The sequence below is a fragment of the Periplaneta americana genome, chromosome 7, assembly GCF_040183065.1.
Source record: "Periplaneta americana isolate PAMFEO1 chromosome 7, P.americana_PAMFEO1_priV1, whole genome shotgun sequence".
Taxonomy (NCBI): Eukaryota; Metazoa; Arthropoda; class Insecta; order Blattodea; family Blattidae; genus Periplaneta; species Periplaneta americana.
In genome coordinates, this window is record NC_091123.1 from 173,394,606 (window position 1) to 173,418,724 (window position 24,119).

Genomic DNA, 24,119 nt, shown 5'->3' on the forward strand with positions numbered 1-24,119 from the left:
TCTAGCGCTTGAAAGTGGAACTAACCGCTGGCGCACAGAGAAACAAAACACAGGAAAATTCGCTCATTGTCCATTCTTTATAATCCCTATTCGCTGGTCACACGTCGCTACTTTTGCAGCGCTGCAGTACAAAAAACTGCGCAACTCTCGTACTGCGACGTGTGAACAACGGTGCAACCCGAAAAGTAGCGGCTGCCGAACCTGCTGCCCGCTACTTTTCCATGCTGCACGCAGCTTAAAAGTAGCGACGTGTGAACAGGGTTCTCAGGGTTGCAGCCGCAGCATTTTCAATATCGGTTTTGTTGAAACTTTTGCTGCGGTTGCAACCAGTGTTGCCACCCATATGTGCCAATGATACTTTTATTATTTGGATGTATTTTAATGTTAGATGTGATGAAAATAAATTATTTGTAACAGTTATTAAATGCACAACACAGTCTGAGCATATTTGCTGACGATATAATTCACTTTTTAATTTTCTGTAACGTAGTTTCAAACAGGAGGCTTGCCAACATTGATTACGTGAATATGCTGTTGGTTATCATTTAAGTATATAGGCGTTTTATAGTAAAAATAATGCCAATTTCTGAATACTAGTTAGGACAGAAAAGCAAATAATAGATAAGGAAGCTTTCGCATGAGTTTATTAATAATGCGAACATAACCACAAAATGTATATTGAGAAGTCAACACGGAGATGGAAACCTGCAGCATGACTGCGGCTGCAAAAGTAGCGCCCTGTGTGTGAACAGACTCGCAACCTCCAGTTGCAACTTTTGCAGCACTCGGGTTGCGCAGCACGAAAAGTAGCGTGCAGCGCGCTACTTTTGGCTTACGTGTGAACACGACACGCAACTTTTGCAGCTGCAGTACAAAAGTTGCGCAGCAAAAGTAGCGACGTGTGACCGTACCTTCAGTCTGAAACCTGAGAATTGTTGAAAATGAATTGTTGATTATAGTTGCGGCGCATTAAAACTGTAGCAAGTTTGCGCTACAACCAAACATTTTTGAGGCCATCAACTGTTTAAAAAAAGATATGAAGTAGTTTAATTTTGTTTATTAGATCATAGGAACATGGTTAGTTTGATTCAGAGAATCGAACGGATCGTTTGAAGGAGCTTCATCGTTGACTTGCACGACCGTGCTTCTTATGGAGAGAGAGTTGATCTTAGAGCCCTTCTCGGGACGAAGAGATGAGAGGGGGTTTTATTAGCACAGTTTCAGTTGTTGGTAAACGAAATTCTATGTTCTCAACATAAAGGACAGGGTTAGATTAGGGGCTGAGAGTAGCGACAGAGAATGAGACAGACAGAAAACAACGCTCTCGCTATGTTAATTTTTAGTTCTTGCTAATTAATGAAAAGCGTTTTTCTATTGAAAGAAATAACGGCTTTATTTTATGTTTCATACTCTGAAAGATTCACATTATTCTTTATAAAACATCGACCATTCTGGCAGTGTTTTAATTGAGTTTCAAGGGATAAAGTATGTTGTAAGTAGGTAAAACTAGTGAACAAAATTTTATTTAATTTTTTTGTGTTAGACATAAGAGCTCCGGTTCCCCTGTGGTATCCCAACAAATCTCCATCTTATCGCGTATAGCGTAGACAGTCTCCTACAGCGTACCCTGAGCAAGGATTTTGTGGGTGAATTGGTCTACACCAGCGTTTCTCAAACTATGGTCCGCGGACCACCAGTGGTCCTCGATGTCTGCCCTTGTGGTCCTTCAAAAAAGACAGAAGAAAAAATAAAATTCAATCGCATTGCGTATCATACTATAGCTGAAAATCTCAGAGTTTGTAAATGGCACATGGCAAGCGCCTTTCACTTTTCTCCCAGTACTGACATTTTATGAAATTTATTTAACCTACCCGTGTATCGCCTTCCCACTCTTCTCACAGCAACAAAAGAAGGACTTAAAGCACTATGAACGTGGTATTTCTCGCCACCTTTTCCGTGCAAATCTGGCGCTGAGCCTGTTACCCAGCTAGGGACCACCCGAATTCATAACAGGACCAAAGTACCGAACCTTTTCATGTATTTATGACTTTCTTTATAGTTTTGCTGACACCCAGTCTGCACATTCAAATGGTCACGTACTGTACGTCGTACACCAATAATAGAACATGCAAAATTGCATCTTTACTTGTTGAAAATCGGTCATGTTTCTGCATTAATTTTTTTATTTGTTTTTGCAAATGACGATATAAGACATTTTCTTCTATTGTACATTAAATTAATTAGTTAATACTAATATAAAATTAATTGAATTAAATTAATTTTAATTAATTATTTCTACATTAAAATGTAAGTATACTGGTATTAAAATATGCTACATAAATGATAAATTTGCTTTCGAAGGGAACAAGAGTAAGGTGGTCTGCAGAATTGTTCTGACTTAAAAAAGTGGTCCCCACTTCAGAAAAGTTTGAGAAACACTGGTCTGCACAACTGGCTTCATATAGGTGAATGATGAAAAGTGAAGTGCCTATCATTAATTAATTGATATTAGGGAAAACATCCTATAGGCCTGCACGTCGGCGCCAAATGCTAATTTTCGTGCAGAGAAGAGCTCTATAATAAACTACTAGTTTTCGAGGCTTTTTAGTTGCCAGTATTTCGGAGAAAGATTGTGTTCTTCAACGCATTTTTTAGTATGTCGTTTATATCTTGATTTCTTTCAGATAACGTGTTGAATTGTAGTTAAATCTATACTTGTTTTAATCCTTTGATTTCATTTAATTCAATAACTTTTTTAACTATTTCAGCATCAGTATACTATCTGTCCGTCTGTGTCACGATCATCGGATAAACTTGACATTGCTGTGAAGTTTCACACATCAGGTGAAATTTATGTAATATCTGGTATTCACATTGGAATGCACTTCTGAAGAATAATGAGAGTAGTTTCGTGGTAGTTGATTTAGATCTAGCTTGCTCTGCAACCCATACCGAACTGTCCAAGGGAATGCAAAATAAAATCTGCGACTTCGTTATAATATTATACGAATCACAAACAGTAGCCTGCCCTGTTAACAAGGAAGTTACTCGTTTAGCATACAACATATTCGTAAGTTTGCTGTTTAGCTGCGTTCATTTCGAACAGAAGAATGGTTAGATAATGTTTCTTATGTATTGCTAGAAGTATTGGTTTTTTTCTTTTTTTCTTTTTCTTTTTTAATCTAGATTAAAATTGCCAGTTTCTTGCTTCGGGAGGAAATTAAACGCAGAATAAATATGGGAAATGCGTGTTATTATTCGGTTTGAGAAGCTCTTATCATCCAGTCTGCTGTCAAAAAATCTGAAAGTTAGAATTTATAAAACAGTTATATTACCGGTTCTTCTGTATGGTTGTGAAACTTGGACTCTCACTCTGAGAGAGGAACATAGGTTAAAGGTGTTTGAGAATAAGGTGCTTAGGAAAATATTTGGGGCTAAGAGGGATGAAGTTACAGGAGAATGGAGAAAGTTACACAACACAGAACTGCACGCATTGTATTCTTCACCTGACATAATTAGGAACATTAAATCCAGACGTTTGAGATGGGCAGGGCATGTAGCACGTATGGGCGAATCCAGAAATGCATATAGAGTGTTAGTTGGGAGACCTGAGGGAAAAATACCTTTAGGGAGGCTGAGACGTAGATGGGAGGATAATATTAAAATGGATTTGAGGGAGGTGGGGTATGATGATAGAGACTGGATTAATCTTGCACAGGATAGGGACTGCTGGCGGGCTTATGTGAGGGCGGCAATGAACCTTCGGGTTCCTTAAAAGCCATTTGTAAGTAAGTTTCTTGTTTATGTTAGTTAATTAGTTAGGATACAATTAATTATAACACTTAATCACTCATTTAAAGTTTGTGTGACTGCAACCTGTGTATACTTTGTTTATATTGTTTTTTCCCTCTCTCTCTTTATTTCTTGTGTAGCTTTACTTTGTAAGAGAATTTTTTTCTGTTTATTTCTATTATTGTATTTGTATTCCTGGTGTTGTGGAAGAGAAGGCCTGATGCCCTTAACTATGCCAGAATAAATAAATGAATGAATGAATGAATGAGTAAATGAGTGAATGAATAAATAAATGAATAAATAAATAAATATCTAAATAAATAAATAAATAAATAAATAAATGAGTGAATGAATGAGTGAGTGAATGAGTGAATGAATGAATAAATGAATGAATAAATAAATAAATAAATGAATGAATGAATAAATAAATAAATAAATAAATAAATAAATGAGTGAATGAGTGAGTGAGTGAATGAGTGAATGAATGAATAAATGAATGAATAAATAAACAAATGAATTAATGAATGAATAAATAAATAAATAAATAAATAAATAAATAAATAAATAAATGAGTGAATGAGTGAGTGAGTGAATGAGTGAATGAATGAATAAATGAATGAATAAATAAACAAATGAATGAATAAATAAATAAATAAATAAATAAATGAGTGAATGAGTGAGTGAGTGAATGAGTGAATGAATGAATAAATAAACAAATGAATGAATAAATAAATAAATAAATAAATAAATAAATAAATGAGTGAATGAGTGAGTGAATGAGTGAATGAATGAATAAATGAATGAATAAATAAACAAATGAATGAATAAATAAATAAATAAATAAATAAATAAATAAATAAATAATTTCATGTGGTGCACAGCACGCATTCTTAATAATTCAGAGTATGAAAACTTTACTTTACGCAATTTCCTTACTCTCTCTTTCAGAAAAACTTTAACCCTCCAATGCAAGACTGCAGTATTAATTAATAATTTAACAAATAAATAATAAGTAAATAAATAAATGTATATACTGCATACACAAGTAAATCTATTTCAGAATAAAGTACTACGGTGAAGGTTGCGTTACGTAATGAATTAATGATATCGTGCTAAAATTCAAAGATGCAAAATTGAATTATATATATGTTTAGTAGAAAGAATATTCTCCATGCATGACAGACAATTATTTATTCATTTTTAATACGACATTTGTGGCTACAAGTAATTTTTTCTGTACAATGAAACTTCATCTAAGTCTAGGTAAAGATCTTTATATACTTGATTACTTACCCATATGATGAGGCAAGTGAGGCTGCTTATTCAACCAGTTCCTCAAATTCGTCAAATCCTGTCTTATCAGTGAAGGGTCTTCTTGAAGTTCTTCGCGCATTCGCTTCAGCTGTTCTGCGGTGGGCTCTTCTAGAGTCATCTACGAAGTAAAACGTTCTCAATAGAGAAACTTTATTCATTCATGTTTACAAAAACTGGGAAAAATTCAACATATTAAACTGGAATTTTATGGCAACATATAATCTAAGGCACTGTGTGTAATATTTTGTTTCCGTTGTTTCAGAGTAATAGATTCTATTTATACAAATTATTTTATTGTTCATATTGAAGCAATGAAGTACTAATTTGCGTAAAAAGTAGCCAATGAAAGATGTTTGGTTCTTAGGAATTGAACGTTAGGGCGTCTTTTTAAACTTTAATAAAAATTTCCAATTCTATTCATGTTATTTTTGTTCTTACAAGATAGTTGTCTATATTTATACGATAGGCCTACGTACATCTGTGACTTGATTACTGTTCAAGTGTATTTGGAGTTTTTAAAGTTCAAATTAAAAAATTATGTAGCATCTTTCATTTTATTTAGTTATTGATACAAATGCTATTTTATAAAACACAAAATTATATCATTACTAGTGGCTTGTGCAGCAAATGCTGTAAACTAAGTTGATTAGACGTTCAAATAAACATTTTTCAGATTTATTTTCAATGAAGAATACCAGACATTCTGAAAGTTACTTGCTTCCATAATAATGAAACATACTCCCTCTGAATGTTTTTTTTATGCAAAATACTTTTTCTTGAACCTATACACCTTCAGTTTTTGAGTTTCAACACGAAAACGCAAGTAACAATGTCAGGACAATCAGTCGGTTTTTCATGTGGGTGTAAAGCAATAGCTATTTCAGATCATTGCGGATTATAGGTGAAAGTTAAAAAAAAAAAAAGTCAGGTTTGCTATGCTTTCGAACAATAGACATAGCATCTTAGTATAGCTGCTGTATGTTTCGTAAATTACCTTGAAATGTAGGGATCCTGCTAAGAGATCTTGCTGAAATGATCGGGAGACTACAAAATCTTGTAGGCCTCATATTTTATCAGTAACTAATACCTTTTGGTCTTTTCTTAGGAACTCTAATTTTTGCGCTCTCTCGAGCCAATACTGAAGAGAATCACGCATATAAATCGACACCACACCGCCATTAAATATATGAAAAAGACCCAACCCCACTTGATTAATAACTACAAAAATATTTGATTTTTAATAACAATATTATCTTACGTAAGTTTTATAGTTTTCAGTAGCATATACTATATAGCCGCCACTCAGTACATTATATAAATCAAGGTCTAATTTAAGATAATCTCTACATCTACTTATATAACCCCAAAAAGTTTCACTTTCATATCATCAATATAGCCTTAATAGCATAATTAATGAAAAATAGTCACAGCACGGCATTAACTATAATAATATTTCATTTCTAATGGTAATAATGTCTTCAAACCACCTGAAGTTTTGTAGTTTTTAATACCCGATACACAGCTGTACTCAGAAAATTACACACCACAGAATCAGACCTGTAAATTAATTTTAGTAAGCCTTGAAATTTTTAATAATCAATTTAATTTGAGCTCTAAATATGTCAGCATTCTTGCAGATCATGGCCTTCGTGTAATATTGTTTACTGTAGTGTTTGTTTTGTTTTATTCTGAAATGCAATTAGCTATCGACGACAGATGGATTTTAGAAAATAGGAAAATTATGTTGAAAAATTGATATTGAACTCAAAACTACTATTTTTCTGAAAAACTTTGGGTTCCAAGCTTCAGAATGAGGGGTTATTTATTAAAATCCGTTCAGCCGTTTTTCCGTAATTTCCATTACCAGTTCAAATTATATATATATAGACTAGCCGTACCCGTGCGCTCCGCTGCACCCGTTAGAAATAAATATAAAGTAATTACACAATTAAAATAGGACATTTGATCCAGGGAAGATTCGTGTTTGATAGAAGGATAAATCGTTTAAAACGTTACTTAATTTAAATTGTATTTAAATAATTAAAATGCAATCATTTTGGTCCAGAGACCACTCATTTGGTGCAATGACAATTCCTTTAACATGTTTCTTAATTTTTATTACATGCATCCATACTTTAATGAAGACTGGCATATCATTTAGATTTAATGTGTATACTTTATTTTACTTGCTATATGTTTCCATTGAATTATGATAATAACTTAATTTTAACCCTTGTTTTCTACGTATTCAGTAAATGGCGCTTGGGCCACTATGGTTCTGAACCCTTCAAATAACCTAAATAACTTAAATTAAATTATATTATATTATATTATATTATATTATATTATATTATATTATATTATATTATATTATATAAAATGTGTTGATAACGGATGTACACCGATAAGTAAGTTTTTAATTTGTTTTGGGGGCTCTTGAATCTCAGGAGGAACAAATTTTATTTTACAACAGCGCAACATAATCTGCTTGGCTCATTACCCAATTTTTTGCATTGCATTTAATGCATATGTATTTTATGTATTTTAACACGATTCAATTAAGCATAGTTAAAATTTGGATTATAAAATAATGGAATGCTAAGCTAACATATTATTACTGCATACTAAATCAATACACTCTTGTGGTTCGTTAATTCTCTGAGATAAAGATTATTTTAAGAAATACAGGAAACGAATACACAGAATAGCCTATCAAGTTTTCTGTGCATAAGAAGCTATTTTAATCTTACCTGTCCTCGATTCCCTCAGAAGTTACTGTAATAACATTATAACATTATGTCCATATAGAGAAACTACACTTTCCAATGGTGAAATAATAATTAATTACACAAATCGGTTTATTTAGCTTCCGGTATTACTTCATACAAACACAGAAACATTCTTTGTAGGCTATGATTCATAGCTTTCGATTGTTGTTGACCAAGGCTCCTTATAGACGAATTCATTTATTTCATTACACCGCCTTAGATGACAGTTATTTTAATTTTGAAACTCATTTATCTCATTAAATATCAGTCCTATCAACATTTTTCAAAGAATGAAACTTATCGAAAATGATTTTTAAAGAAAGTTTTGTTATGTAACATTTTTCACAAAAATCAATAATAAGCGAGATATTTCGATTTATTTAATTCAGACCCCCTTATAACCCCCCTTTTAAATAATGTGTTTTGAATGCCATATAGCCTAAAATCTAAGGTACAACGAACTTAATTTATATTCCAATTTTCATCGAAATCCGTTCGGCCATTATCGCGTGAAAAGGTAACAAACATACAGACAGACAGACAGACATACAAACAAAAATTTCAAAAAAGCTATTTTTGGTTTCAGGGTGGTTAATTATATACGTTAGGACCAATTATTTTTGGAAAATCGAAAATTACCAGAAAAATTTCGGCTACAGATTTATTATTAGTATAGATTTATTTGTGAAACTTGGACTCTCACTCTGAGAGAGGAACATAGGTTAAGGGTATATGCACGTGAACGACCACAAATATTATCAGAAAATGCAGGCTCTAAATTTCTAAAATTGGACAAAAATTACAAGGTACCACAACAAGACATATCAGAAATTAAATATCTGATAAAAGCATAAAAATATTACTAATAGTATCATTTATAATTCACTTTATACTTTAAATTAAATTTTCCAAAATTTGAACATTTTCACACACATTATTTCATAACTCTACAACCATTAGAGATAGAATTTTGAAATTTTGTACACTGATTTAACATGCATTTATGCAAAACGTGGACTATAATAATACCCATTTCTTTGAAAATAGAAAAATTAGGTCACAAAACATTATGTAAATTGTAATATATTTTATATAGGACAAATAAAAAATTAATTGTATTAAAATAAACAATCCTACATGTCTGAGTATAGTCCACTTTTCAGAAATAAGTGTTTATTACATGCAGGAAAAATATTAAAGATGTCAGAGATACCATAACAATGTCATGGTTACCAAATGATGTAACTGCAGAATTTTTTTATGGTATATACTTTGATAAAATTGGTTTGAAAAATATTATTAGTAACCTTTTTTTATACTTTTCTCAGATATTTAAGTTCTAAAAAGTATTGTTTTGGTACCTGGTAATTTTTGTGCAGTTATGAGTTCATTTTCTTATAAAATTTTAGAAATTTAGAGCTTGCATTTTCTAATAATATGTGTGGTCGTTCACGTACATATACCCTTAAGGGTGTCTGAGAATAAGGTGCTTAGGAAAATATTTGGGGCTAAGCGGGATGAAGTTACAGGAGAATGGAGAAAGTTACACAACACAGAACTGCACGCATTGTATTCTTCACCTGACATAATCAGGAACATTAAATCCAGACGTTTGAGATGGGCAGGGCATGTAGCACGTATGGGCGAATCCAGAGATGCATATAGAGTGTTAGTTGGGAGACCGGAGGGAAAAAGACCTTTAGGGAGGCCGAGACGTAGATGGGAGGATAATATTAAAATGGATTTAAGGGAAGTGGGGTATGATGATAGAGACTGGATTAATCTTGCACAGGATAGGGACTGCTGGCGGGCTTATGTGAGGGCGGCAATGAACCTTCGGGTTCCTTAAAAGCCATTTGTAAGTAAGTAAGTAAGTATAGATTTATTTTAGTTAGTATTTCTGATTTCCAGTCTCTATGAAAAACTGAACTGTAAGTCTATTTGAACAATGTGTGTTTGTACTCCGCTGCGAACACGCCTTCAGGCGTGCTTCGTGTATGTGACGGAACAATGAAACGTGTGGAAACTGACTTGATATTTGCCAATCCGAAGGTTACAAAACAGTTGTATAAGGGTAATGTGGCATGCATAAGTAATAAGAAAAACATGAAGATAAACTTTATTGTTCTTCGCTGAGAATACAATAAATAACAGGAAATGTAAGTTATGTCAATATAAAAAGCATGCTAATTTACGTATTTGAATACTACAGCCTGTAGTTAACAACATGTTTAATTTTTTAATTCGTTACAATGAATTAACTCTCAGCGTGCGTGCATTACCGAATCTGTGTCTACACGCAGTTGGCACTCGTGTGGAAATGTGACGAGAGTAAATAATGAACTTACCTCGCACAGAAGTGATTCGTATACTCACACTCAAATCTAGGAACGAAGCAAAACAATGGTGCTGTCAAATGCTCGGGTCGCCAGCTACGCGCAGACTGGCCCTATGCGAGGCGTGCTATTCACTTGTCAGCAACTGAGTTTGCGCCGTCGATCGCCACATTTGTGCCTTATAGCCCGCGCCTTGCTAAATCAAATTACAGATTCTCCAGTCTTACTATAGCTATGCGTTGCATAAATCTTACGTTAAGTTTTCTACAACAGAACTAACAAGTTATATTTCTCTACCGGTACTTTGAGCTATTTATATGTAGGCTACTTTTAAAATGCAAAATTTATCTCATTTATGGTACCTAATGCATTAATAAAATTTGGGTTTACAAGGAAAACGAGCAAAAATGAAGGAAACGTGTCCTTGGTGGAAGTAAAACGCAGAAAATGACTGACGGATGTGAATTTTTAAAAGTATAGTTATGTTTAATGTTTATAAATTGCGAGGTTACATTACTGTCGCCATCATTAAAATACGCCATTATGACAAACGAAATTCTTACACTTTCAACTCTTACTCTAAGGATACAGGGATTGCAGCATGATATCAATATTCGTAACGGAATTAATATCTATATTCTTGTCCCTTTAGCGACTCTCTATCAAGTTTCTAAGGTACAGATTCTTTTCATTTCATCCTAATGAACTCATGACAGGCGTAAAACTTCAGAGGAAAACGCATATTCAAATACTCAGGAAAATATAATATAATATAATATAATATAATATAATATAATATAATATAATATAATATAATATAATATAATATAATATAATATTCTTACATAGAAGATTTTTTTTTAAATTTAATGTTTAATGTACTTTCGTAAATACGAAATATGAAAGTAGGAAGAGATAAAATATGTATTACTGTGATTTATATCATATTGCACACATATAGAATTTTACCTGTTTTCCTTTCTATTCTAATACACATTTCTAGAATGTTGTATATTCAATATTGTTGTCTTTAAATTTGCTGTTGTTTTTTCTCAACTTTCATGAATCCTACATTGCACACTTGTAATTAAAATGACGACAGCGCTTTCTGAGGATTTCAGATTTATGAAGTCATGATTAAATGCATGAAATAAAATTCTTGGTGCTTGGTCCTTAATAAAATCCGAATGTAAAGCTTAAGGGCCATATTCATATGCAGTCTTAGCGCGAGCTTCCGGTGGATAATCAGCGAACTAACGTTTTTCGTATTCATAAACCAGTGTTAGTCATATGATATGAATCTGTACAAGTAATCAGTCGATAACCGCGGCTAGTTTAGCACGCTCTTAGCGCGGGCTAGCGAAATGTCTATGCATAGCACCCCTAAATTTTAATATAGTCTACATACGACGGATGAAAGATAGTTCCTGTATTAACTTTTTAAAGCGTCTTCTGTGCTAGCCGTGGGAAAACGTATTAAAGTTGGTAGATTATTATTATCGCCATCGTCATCTCCATAGCAGGGATTAGGCAACAGTGGCTGTTCCGTCTTCACAATGTTCAACTCCATCTTTTTCTTTGAAGCCCCACATCCCTCCTACATATAGGTTGATCGTAGTAGATACTAGAGTGGAACTATTATCCGGTCCAACATCGTGAAGAAACTGATAAGGAAATTCCTCAAGTAGGGATACCAACCCCACGGTGAGTATTCTGGTGGAGGGACTGCCTCCTCAAAACCAACGAGCACAGAATACAATAGAGTAGACACTAGCATCTTAATACCATTGGACGGAGTGAAGCCGGTTTGATGGACCTGACGCCATCTTGTTGCTACCAAAACATTGCAAAATAGCTATTACGTTATAGAAGATCTTATGATAATAAGAATTCCATATGTCCCTAATTTCTTGTAGGACTCGCACTTTCTTGTTTGTTTCGTAATACAGAATCGCTATGCACGTATTTTTAGCAAAAATTACGAAACTGTCATCGATAAATCACATATATACAGGTTATTTAAATTGGCAGCTCTTCAAATTGCAGTATGGTATTTAATAGATAATCTGGAAGGTTAAACAAACAATAATGATAAAAAAGGAAAATAACAGTTTGACCTTATTTTGCTACTAGTCCAATAAAAATGCTACCCTATAATAATTACTTTTATAGGTTGATCCATTTGCTTCGATTTAATAATGAAACTTGCTTCTTAACGCAAATTATCATTCTCTTCCTTTTGCCAGTATTTCGTATAGATGTCCCGATTTTGTTTAGAGAAAAAATGGAATGCTCTTAACCATATAATATTTGATAGGCTCTTCGTTTATAGTATATAATTAGATTATAACGGCGAACAAAAGTGAAGTTTTATTACCAAGTGGGTCAAGTCAGTTCACGACCGAGTTAATGAAGCTACTAAGTCTGTAAAGCATAAGTCTGATTTCGTGATTATAAAAATTAATTACAATAATATTAATACACTATTTCTTTTTCTTCATCAAACGAATACGTGCATTCGGTTTAAGAGAAACCTCGGTACACCAGTTTTCTATAGCACTCGACACAAACTTCCAACATGGGTTGTTAGGTTAGCTTCGCTCGTAAATGCTAAGTCTGCAAAGCATGTCTGATTTCGTGATTATAAAAATTAATTACGATAATATCAATACACTAATCCTTTCTCTTAATCAAACAAATACGTGAACAATACGAATCTAACCGACTAACTTAGGTTAAATCATTCATTACCGTATCTAGCCTACCGGTAATAAGTACATTTCACACATGCATATTTACCCGTGAAAAGTTATTCCAGGAATTTTTTTTTGGAAACCTGTTTGTGCAGCCATACGCAGAACATGTAGGCATATTGAAATTAGTTAATTTATTAATTAAAACAACGATGCAACTTCACAATCAACTGCCCATGTGCTAACCGGGAGCGCAATGTTTTGGTAGCATCATAATGGCGACTGTCCACAAAAGCGGCTTCACCTCCAAGCTGTTTATATCTACTCTATGCATTCTGTACTCGTTGCTCAAAACCTCCAGACTTGTTTGTTCATGTACGATCCTTCAGCAGGGTTGCCTCTTCTGCCATTTATTGTCGTTGAGGGCTTTGTAATTATTATTATTATTATTATTATTATTATTATTATTATTATTATTATTATTATTATTATTATTATTATTATTTATCACCACCACAACCACCACCATCACCACTACAATCGACTACTTTCGGTGATTGGATACATTTGGTCTTGTCTCTTCCATTCCATCTCGACCTGGTATCGTGCATCTAGTTCACCGTTATGGAATTCTAACCATGTTATCTAGATGCAAGATCTCGGATAGCAAAAGGGAAAGGATACATACCTATTCTCCGTGACAAAAGAGACATTTCATTGCTGATAATAATTGAATCCTGTTGAATCGAAACGACGTGTCTGAGGTTTTGTTAATGAATATTAAAATTGTAGTCTACTTAAGACGCTACTATTGGACGGACATTAACTAACGAGATGCTGTATTTTAAACAATATAAATAGGGAGGTTAAAATAACCGATTTCTTAAAAATCGTGCCATTATCAAAAACGCTGCTCATCGCATTAATGATATGATGATAACAAAGCTGCGGATTTTTAGGCACTGAAAACAGTCTAAATAGGCAGGCAAAATAGGCATTTAAAAAGGCACTAACAATTTCTAATTCTTAATGGCTAACACGACCATAGCGTAGCATTATACACTAGTTTCTATAGTAATGTCATTATGCCAGTGAATAACTAAATACTTACTTACTTACTGGCTTTTAAGGAACCCGTAGGTTCATTGCCGCCCTCACATAAGCCCGCCATTGGTCCCTATCCCGAGCAAGATTAATCCAGTCTCTATCATCATATCCTACCTCCCTCAAATCCATTTTAATATTATCTTCCCACCTACGTCTCGGCCTCCCCAAAGGTCTTTTTCCCTCCGGCCTCCCAACTAACACTCTATATGCATTTCTGGATTCGCCCATACGTGCTACATGCCCTGCCCATCTCAAACGTCTGGATTTTATGTTCCTAATTATGTCAGGTGAAGCATACAATGCGTGCAGCTCTGCGTTGTGTAACTTTCTCCATTCTCCTGTAACTTCATCCCGCTTAGCCCCAAATATTTTCCTAAGAACCTTATTCTCAAACACCCTTAATCTCTGTTCCTCTCTCAAAGTCAGAGTCCAAGTTTCACAACCATACAGAACAACCGGTAATATAACTGTTTTATAAATTCTAACTTTCAGACTTTTTGACAGAAGACTAGATGACAAAAGCTTCTCAACCGAATAATAACAGGCATTTCCCATATTTATTCTGCGTTTAATTTTCTCCCGAGTGCCATTTAGATTTGTTACTGTTGCTCCAAGATATTTGAATTTTTCCACCTCTTCGAAGGATAAATCTCCAATTTTTATAATTCCATTTCGTACAATATTCTGGTCACGAGACATAATCATATACTTAGTCTTTTCGGGATTTACTTCCAACCCTATCGCTCTACTTGCTTCAACAAGAATTTCCGCGTTTTCCCTAATTGTTTGTGGATTTTCTCCTAACATATTCACGTCATCCGCATAGACAAGCAGCTGATGTAACCCGTTCAATTCCAAACCCTCTGTGTTAACCTGAACTCTCCTAATGGCATATTCTAGAGCGAAGTTAAAAAGTAAAGGTGATAGTGCATCTCCCTGCTTTAGCCCGCAGTGAATTGGAAAAGCATCAGATAGAAAATGGCCTATACGGACTCTGCTGTAACTTTCACTAAGACACATTTTAATTAATCGAACTAGTTTCTTGGGAATACCAAATTCAATAAGAATATTATATAAGACTTCTCTCTTAACCGAGTCATACGCTTTTTTTAAATCTATGAATAACTGATGCACTGTACCCTTATACTCCCATTTTTTCTCCAATATCTGTCGAATACAAAAAATCTGATCAATAGTCGATATATTACGTCTAAAACCACACTGATGGTCCCCAATAATTTCATAATAAATAACTAACTAAATATTCCTTCAAATGTTGTAATGAGAACTGATGTTTACTGTCTGTATGTGTCTAAATTGGGGGAAACTCCCTTCCACTTGACATGAAGTGATGGAGCAATACTTCAGTGATCCAATCTCTGCTGGGCACCAAACCAGTGGTAACGCAGTACTGTCAATGTATTTTCCTATCAGTGCTTCTGATGACTTTTGCTTTGGCATATCTCCACGGTATACTCCATGTACTACAGCAGGAAACTCAACTCCATACTCGATTCACAAACTCACAAAAGTATACACAGTTTAAAAAAACTACCCTAGTCAACTACCACCAATGATTCATGCGGCTTTCGAAATACATTTTTTTCTTATTGGTTGATTTTAAATTACTAGATTTCTCCGCGCTCTGGTAACAGTAAACGTAACACACAGAATTATCGATAGTTCTATATCGCTGTCCTATGCTGGATAAAAAAGAAACAAATTAGGCCTACAGATTAAAAAAAAAATTGATAGAATGATCAATAAATTCAAGTATAGTATATAATATGGATAATTAGGAAAATTTTAGGTATTTATAAGCAAATAGGCATTTACTAGTGAAATAGGCAATTATAGGCACTATAAAATTCGCATATTATACTCACAATACCTTAAAATGGAAATGTAACCCAAAATCTTGCACCTTCAGATTAAGGATTAAAATAGGCATATAGGCATAAATCCGCAGCTTAATGATAACAGAAAATGGGAGTATAAGGGTACAGTACATCAGTTATTCATAGATTTCAAAAAGGCGTATGACTCGGTTAAGAGAGAAGTTTTATATGATATTCTTATTGAATTTGGTATTCCCAGGAAACTAGTTCGATTAATTAAAATGTGTCTTAGTGAAACTTACAGCAGAGTCCGTATAGGTCAGTTTCTATCTGATGCGTTTCCAATTCACTGCGGGCTAAAGCAGGGAGATGCACTATCACATTTAATTTTTAACTTCGCTCTAGAATATGCTATTAGGAAAGTCCAGGATAACAGAGAGGGTTTGGAATTGAACGGGTTACATCAGCTGCTTGTCTATGCGGATGACGTGAATATGTTAGGAGAAAATCCACAAACAATTAGGGAAAACGCGGAAATTCTACTTGAAGCAAGTGAAGAGATAGGGTTGGAAGTAAATCCCGAAAAGACAAAGTATATGATTATGTCTCGTGATCAGAATATTGTACGAAATGGAACTATAAAAGTTGGAGATTTTTCCTTCAAAGAGGTGGAAAAATTAAAATACCTTGGAGCAACAGTAACAAATATAAATGACACCCGGGAGGAAATTTAACGCAGAATAAATATGGGAAATGCGTGTTATTATTCGGTTGAGAAGCTTTTGTCATCTAGTCTGTTGTCAAAAAATCTGAAAGTTAGAATTGATAAAACAGTTATATTATCGGTTGTTCTGTATGGTTGTGAAACTTGGACTCTCACTTTGAGAGAAAAACAGAGATTGAGGGTTTTTGAGAATAAGGTTCTTAGGAAAATATCTGGGGCTAAAAGGGATGAAGTTACAGGAGAATGGAGAAAGTTACACAACGCAGAGCTGCACGAATTGTATCCTTCACCTGACATAATTAGGAACATTAAATCCAGACGTTTGAGATAGGCAGGGCATGTAGCACGTATGGGCGAATCCAGAAATGCATATAGAGTGTTAGTTGGGAGGCCAGAGGGGAAAAGACCTTTAGGGAGGCCGAGACGTAGATGGGATTTGAGGGAGGTGGGATATGATGATAGAGACTGGATTAATCTTGCTTAGGATAGGGACCAATGGCGGGCTTATGTGAGGGCGGCAATGAACCTCCGGGTTCCTTAAAAGCCAGTAAGTAAGTAAGTAAGTAAGTAAGTAAGTAAGTAAGTAAGTAAGTAAGTAAGTAAGTAAGTAAGTAAGTAAGTAAGTAAGTAAGTAAGTAAGTAAGTAAGTAAGTAATGTTAACAGACCTACATGGATCATTCCAGTTTTCTCAGGTAACTCTGCATTAGAGTGCGGTAGTTCTTTCCTACATTCTTCAGACGCAGTATTGCCCATTCTCTTCTAATTTATTTTGTTGAGGTTCTTCGTACGAGTATGGCCTATTTTACTTGATTTTCTGCTAGATTGACAAACAATGAGACGCACATTGCGTCAGCTACCCATGAAGATACAAGCCATTAATTAAAACAGAGAAATGTCAGAATTTCTGTTCTGTCGCGAAGCGACAAAAGAATGTTATGTTTTGCTCTTTGCCCTTGGGCTCGGACCGAAATTTATTTACTGCTATAAATCTACGACATTGGAATCTCGGTTTCACTTCTCTTCAAATGAAAGACATAATAAATATTTTTACGTAACATTGTCAACCAAATATAATTATGACCTGCTGTCGTTTTCGACCAATTTGTTGCCGTACTATGTCCCACTTGTCATCCCTGGGTGGACACCAGCAGCTAACGCATCAGTATGCAGCCCGCGCGTCACGTCATGTGTGTCATCATTGCTATGACGCGCGGACTTCTTAGCTGACGAAATGTTTGCGAAATTGTTATTCTCGTTATAAGATTCCAGAACTGGAGATGCTCGCAATTCTATTAAAATATAGCAGCGTTCATTTAACATTTTGATATGTGAGAAAGCATAATGAAAGCACTGTATTATAATAGGGATATCTTATGCGAAATTTTACCGCTAGATGGCAGGAGCGTTCCATGCGGCGCAACATGTTGTAGGGCTATGTTATGTCATATGCTACAGTTGATTACGTTTTCCCGCTTGTTGGTTTTCGGTGCGTGTCAAAATTATATTTACAATTATTTTGTATACTTACTTACTTACTTGCTTTTAAGGAACCCGGAGGTTCATTGCCGCCCTCACATAAGCCCGCCATTGATCCCTATCCTGAGCAAGATTAATTCAGTCTCTACCATCATATCCCACCTCCCTCAAATCCATTTTAATATTATCTTCCCATCTACGTCTCGGCCTCCCTAAAGGTCTTTTTCACTCCGGCCTCCCAACTAACACTCTATATGCATTTCTGGATTCGTCCATACGTGCTACATGCCCTGCCCATCTCAAGCGTCTGGATTTAATGTTCCTAATTATGTCAGGTGAAGAATACAATGCGTGCAGCTCTGCGTTGTGTAACTTTCTCCATTCTCCTGTAACTTCATCCCTCTTAGCCCCAAATATTTTCCTAAGAACCTTATTCTCAAACACCCTTAATCTCTGTTCCTCTCTCAAAGTGAGAGTCCAAGCTTCACAACTATATAGAACAACCGGTAATATAGCTGTTTTATAAATTCTAACTTTCAGATTTTTTGACAGCAGACTAGATGACAAAAGCTTCTCAACCGAATAATAACAGGTATTTCCCATATTTATTCTGCGTTTAATTTCCTCCTGAATGTCATTTATATTTGTTACTGTTGCTCCAAGATATTTGAATTTTTACACCTCTTCGAAGGATAAATCTCCAATTTTTATATTTCCATTTCGTACAATATTCTGGTCACGAGACATAATCATATGCTTAGTCTTTTCGGGATTTACTTCCAACCCTATCGCTTTACTTGCTTAAAGTAGAATTTCCGCGCTTTCCCTAATTGTTTGTGGATTTTCTCCTAACATATTCACGTCATCCGCATAGACAAGAAGCTGATGTAACCAGTTCAATTCCAAACCCTCTGTGTTATCCTGAACTTTCCTAATGGCATATTCTAGAGCAAAGTTAAAAAGTAGAGGTGACAATGCATCTCCCTGCTTTAGCCCGCAGTGAATTGGAAAAGCATCAGATAGAAACTGGCCTATACGGACCCTGCTATGTTTCACTAAGACACATTTTAATTTGTATAACCTAGTGTAATTTAATATCATTCAGTATTTTCTTACCTCATAATTTAACTTAATTTACAATAAATAATAACGTAAACCTGTATAATATTGAGCGATTCTCCTTAAGAGATGGGTGGGGAAATCTGCAGTATGCAGAATATAGATACGAGTAAATTGAATGTTCATGAACCTAAACGAGAACTTTGAGAACAATATGCACGAATAAAAAAATAGGAAATATGTCGAAAGTGAATATTGCCCTCTTTAATAATTAGTATTTAAGAACCGTACGCTAAAAACAGGACATGCAGCCACCAATGTGTTTCTTTTTATAGGGAAGGGACTATCGAGATTGAATTCCTTGTATTTTTTTCTGTAGTTGCAGAAAGATCAAATGCAATTTTTAATGGGATGATATAATATGATCGCAATAGTATCACGATTAGTCGTGCGTTTTGTAGGTTAAGGACATGCAGTTTTGAATACTATGTAGGATGATTTTGAAAATTTGAAGTTAAAACATGGTTTTAACAATTAGGGTACAGTACATTAAAAACATTATTCACGAAATGGATTTCACTAGGGATCGTCCTGGATAATAAACATCCCAGTTTATCGAGAGTTTACTGCAGGCGTAAACTTCGGAGACTCCTACAACTACTGCATATAATCTAAGCTAACATAGCTCGCTGTCGAGGTTGCATATGTCTTTATTAATTTTTCTTTTTACTCTTCCAAAATGAAACTGTAGTCAACAATTCCTTACTTGAAGTGGTTACTTTTATTTAAGAGCTAGCACTTTCGAGGCGCAATTTAATTACTTATATTTTTTAAGGTTTAAAGCATATATTCAGAATATTTCGGGACCTGATTGAAGACAAAAAGCTTTCCCTGGTTTTTACTTACAGGAACATAACAAAAATTTGCCATTTTTAGTTGTTTTTAAAGAGTATTTAATATACTAATACACTACGTATATCGTCAATGTTTATATACCGAAAAACAAATGCACACGCAAAGCGCATCCCTCAAAGTACACGTGCGCTATCTGTTGGTGCTAGTTCAGGATATCCCTATTAAGTCACTCGTTTCAGTATTTTACGAATTTCATCGTCTCCTTTCAAAATATGATTGGGCTACATAGTCACCCTTCGTATGATAAAACATAGCACTACACGATAATACTGCCATTCGGTGCCTATCAAAAGAGCATATATTTTTTTCTCTCATTTGGGGTCTAGAAATCACGACCTTTTGATCTGTATTTATATACCTACTCCATGATCATTCTATACCAAAAGAATACTTAAGTATTTATGAAAGGGAATTTACAATCCATGCGAAGTGAAGAGAAGCGAATAGAAGCATTTGAAATGTGGATATGGAGAAGGATGGAACGTGTGGAATGGACAGACAGAATAAGAAACGAAGGTGTTGGAAAGAGTGGATGAAGAAAAAATGACGCTGAAACTGATCAGAAAGAGGAAAAGGAATTGGTTGAGTCACTGGTTGAGAAGAAACTATCTTCTGAAGGATGCACTGGAAGGAATGGTGAACGGGAGAAGAGTTCGGGGCAGAAGAAGATATTAAATGATAGACGACATGAATCATATGAGGAGACAAAGAGGAAGACAAAAAATAGGAAAGACTAGGAGTATGCTGGGTTTGCAGTGGAAGACCTGCCCTTGGGCAGAAGACTATGAATGAATGAATGAATGAATAATAATTAAACAAACTTTAAATTTTGTGATGCATCGTCATCAAAGTGAATTTATAATCTCGAACAATAAAATTAAACAAAGTTTCTCAAATTTAAAAATCTACGCGCAGTTTTCTTTATCATAAACTGTAAGTCCTGCACAGAAGATTTTTAAAAACAAAAACAATTCTGAAGCCGCATAATTTAATGCAGTTAAAATACGTGAAAATTAATGTCTAAGGAACTAATGACTGAAACTTGATGAAATTTTGTAATGTTACTTAAACACACAGGCACAACAAACTCGCAGAATTTGAAAGAAATTAATCAAAACCTTAAAAGTTCCAAAACTCAGTCCCAGTGTTCCTTAACCAGGGCTACAGTATGGATGATGATGATGATGATGATGATATGTGAATTAGCTAATGGTGGCGAAATGAATCCGAGATCCAACGCCGAAAGTTACCCAGCAATTCAATTGATCGAGAGAAAACCCGGAAAAATCCCCAACCAGGATTTGAACCCGGGCCCGCTCGTTCCACGATCAGACGCGCTAACTAATATAGCTGGCGCCAGCGTTTTTGGCGTGTATCCTAGATATATAGTGCACTGTTTGTGAGCATGTTGATAGTGCAGGTCAGAATGATACCACTTCCTATACACGTCACATCAGCTATATACCAAACACAGTTGTCAGACTGACTGGGGCAAATGTAAAACACTCGCAGTTAACGTTCCCGTTACTTATTTCACATGCCAAAAACGGTGACGCGGACTATACAGCGGTGGATCTACGCATAACTTATACATTATAGACCTTTAAAGCTCTCATATAGCCTAATTATATGCAAATGTAAAATGAATAAACTCACCACCCACGTCTCCTCTAAGGATTGTCACGTGTATTTGACGTTGACTTGGGATGGATAACTGCAACAAAATGCATCTTACGTTAACAAGGCAATGCAAGCAGATGTCAACAGTTTCTCCTCGCCGTTGCAATTTTAAAGAACTTGGCCATATTAAGGATCTCTACTTTACGTGCTTTCGTGGGCTACAGACATTTTAATGGCTGAGTAAAGGTCACTTTGCAAACTTACCAGGGCACTGGCAATAGAGCAGCAGAATAAACAGGTGACTGTGATGGGGCACAAAAGGCACATGCATAACAGGAGGCTCAACATCGTTCTGAAAAGGGAATTTCGACACAATGAATTTGCGAACCAAAGATTTATTAAATATACATTTTTGCTAATAGGGTGGGAAGTAATTCTTCAAAATATACACTCCCTCCCACTAGGGTTCTCAAATCCCGACCCAAGTTAAATTATTTAAACTACTACTCTCAATTAATATCACTCAATAAAAGAATTGTATTCCAATGGATACCATCCCACTGTGGAATCCTGGGAAACGAGAATGCGGATGCTTTAGCAAAGAAGGGCAGCACTGCTACTTACAGACCTGTTACTAAATCTACGTATTACTCTGTGAAGAGATTTATTAAATCTACATACTTAGACTTCAACAAACAAAATATAACACAATCCCAAGGGAAAAAATGGAACTCTCTGCATCAAAATCCACAGTTAATTCCCAATTTACCACGAAAATCGTCTGTAGCTGCATTTAGATTGGCAACAGGCCATGATTGTTTGGCCAAACACCTGCATAGAATTGGAATATATCAGTCCCCTAACTGCCAATTGTGCAACTCAAACCAAGAAATGGATTCGGAACATCTCAAAATCTGTGCTTCATTGGCTGGTCATGATAATATCTTTGAAAAATATTGGAGTGCAAGAGGTCAAATGACTTTATTGTCAAACGCCTGGCATTAGAAAACAACAACAACAACAACAACAACAACAACAACAACAACAACAACAACATTTACATTCAATAATAACAAGAGATATTTCTTAGCTCAAGACATCAAAATGCACGCTGTTGTTTGTTGTTTAGTCAACTGTCCGAAGACAGGTTTGAATCTCATAAGTAACACCAATAAGTCATCACTCATGAGGCAACTAGGCCAGGAGATAATGGGGTAGGGTGGCCAGTTCCTCTCCTCCTCCAATGCATAGGCCTACATCGCCGACTAGCTACATATTACACTAGTCAGACTTCAGATGCAGACAAACAATTGTTCTTCCTCTGACACATATCGCCTGATAATAAATACAGGCTACGTATCAGCTAGAACCTCAATCAGAGGTTAATACATGCATATGATGAATAAATCTGTCTCTGGGTGAAAGTAAAGGCAATTGTTATTTTAAAATTTTTGTTACGATATTATTACAATAATTTCAAAATTTTGGTTTAATAATAATTTAAATTTATACAAAATTATGAAGTGTTGAATTGTCATGAATTTTTTTTTTAGGAATTCTGTGCTGATTTTAGAACCCATAATTCAAAGATAATATAGGTCTAATGGGTAGTAAATGATATGTAAATATTTTGTGCGAGATCGTGCGTATTTGCTTGTTTTCCGCACAGAACCAATACGCGGTAAGTGTGAAATAGCACATTCAGTATTCCCAACGTAACACACATAACAATTTCCCTCTTCTTACCGCTTAAGTGCGACATTCATTTTACTGCTTTAGGCTTTTAATATATTATTTTAGAGACGTTTAACATAGTAATAATTACAAATTGGAAACTTACCACTGCAATTTCACCTAAATTGCAATGTTAATTATTGTTTTTAAATATTTGCAAAAATTACGTAAAGTCTACTACTCCACTAAACTTATTGCATTCCTGATACAAGTAACATTAAGGAAGCCGTGAAAAAATCAACGAGATTCCAGATGCCGATGTTATTACTGCAATATGTTATATAAATAATATTGTTAAAATATTAAAATGAAAAATAAATCATTACATAACCTTACCGTTTGTTTTAAGTTCGCATTTATAGACTGGGGAAAAAAAAAGACAGACGTATATCACGGCCTGCTGGAGTACAGTAAACACAGAGAACATTTTACAGCAACAATGTTGAAGAAAGATATATTGGTGTTCCGAAGTTGGCGTCATTAAAGAGAAACCAACATGGAGATTTCATTGCAACTAATTAGAAATTCGTCTTTCAGGTATGTAATAAACGATCTTCGCTCAAAATAATGTACGATATACGAGCGGTATGTTTGTATTCATGTTCTCGGAAATTAAAAAAGCTCAACTACGTTTCGCTTTTTCAATCTTTTCCTCGACCATGAAATCGTCAACATACCGCTCTTGTAACGTATATACTATTAGGTATTTAGAAATAAATTCAAGAAATAAAATTGTAGACCA

At 34.8% G+C, this 24,119-nt stretch overlaps 1 protein-coding gene across 3 annotated transcripts in view; it reads right to left on the bottom strand.

Annotated features, from left to right (window-relative positions):
• The window catches only part of LOC138703746 (alpha-tocopherol transfer protein-like), a 62,379-nt gene that overhangs the window by 15,007 nt on the left and 23,253 nt on the right, over positions 1-24,119 (bottom strand). Inside the window, exons 5-7 of one of the 3 annotated variants that reach the window (XM_069831886.1) lie at positions 21,908-21,995; positions 21,680-21,737; positions 5,086-5,224 (exon numbers count right to left, since the gene is read on the bottom strand). In XM_069831886.1, coding sequence (XP_069687987.1) covers positions 5,086-5,224 — 139 coding nt within the window. In that variant the 5' untranslated portion in view covers positions 21,680-21,737; positions 21,908-21,995. Of the gene's footprint in view, positions 1-5,085; positions 5,225-10,222; positions 10,352-21,679; positions 21,738-21,907; positions 21,996-24,119 lie in introns of those variants that run through there. The other 2 variants (XM_069831884.1, XM_069831887.1) reach the window with 2 other exon arrangements.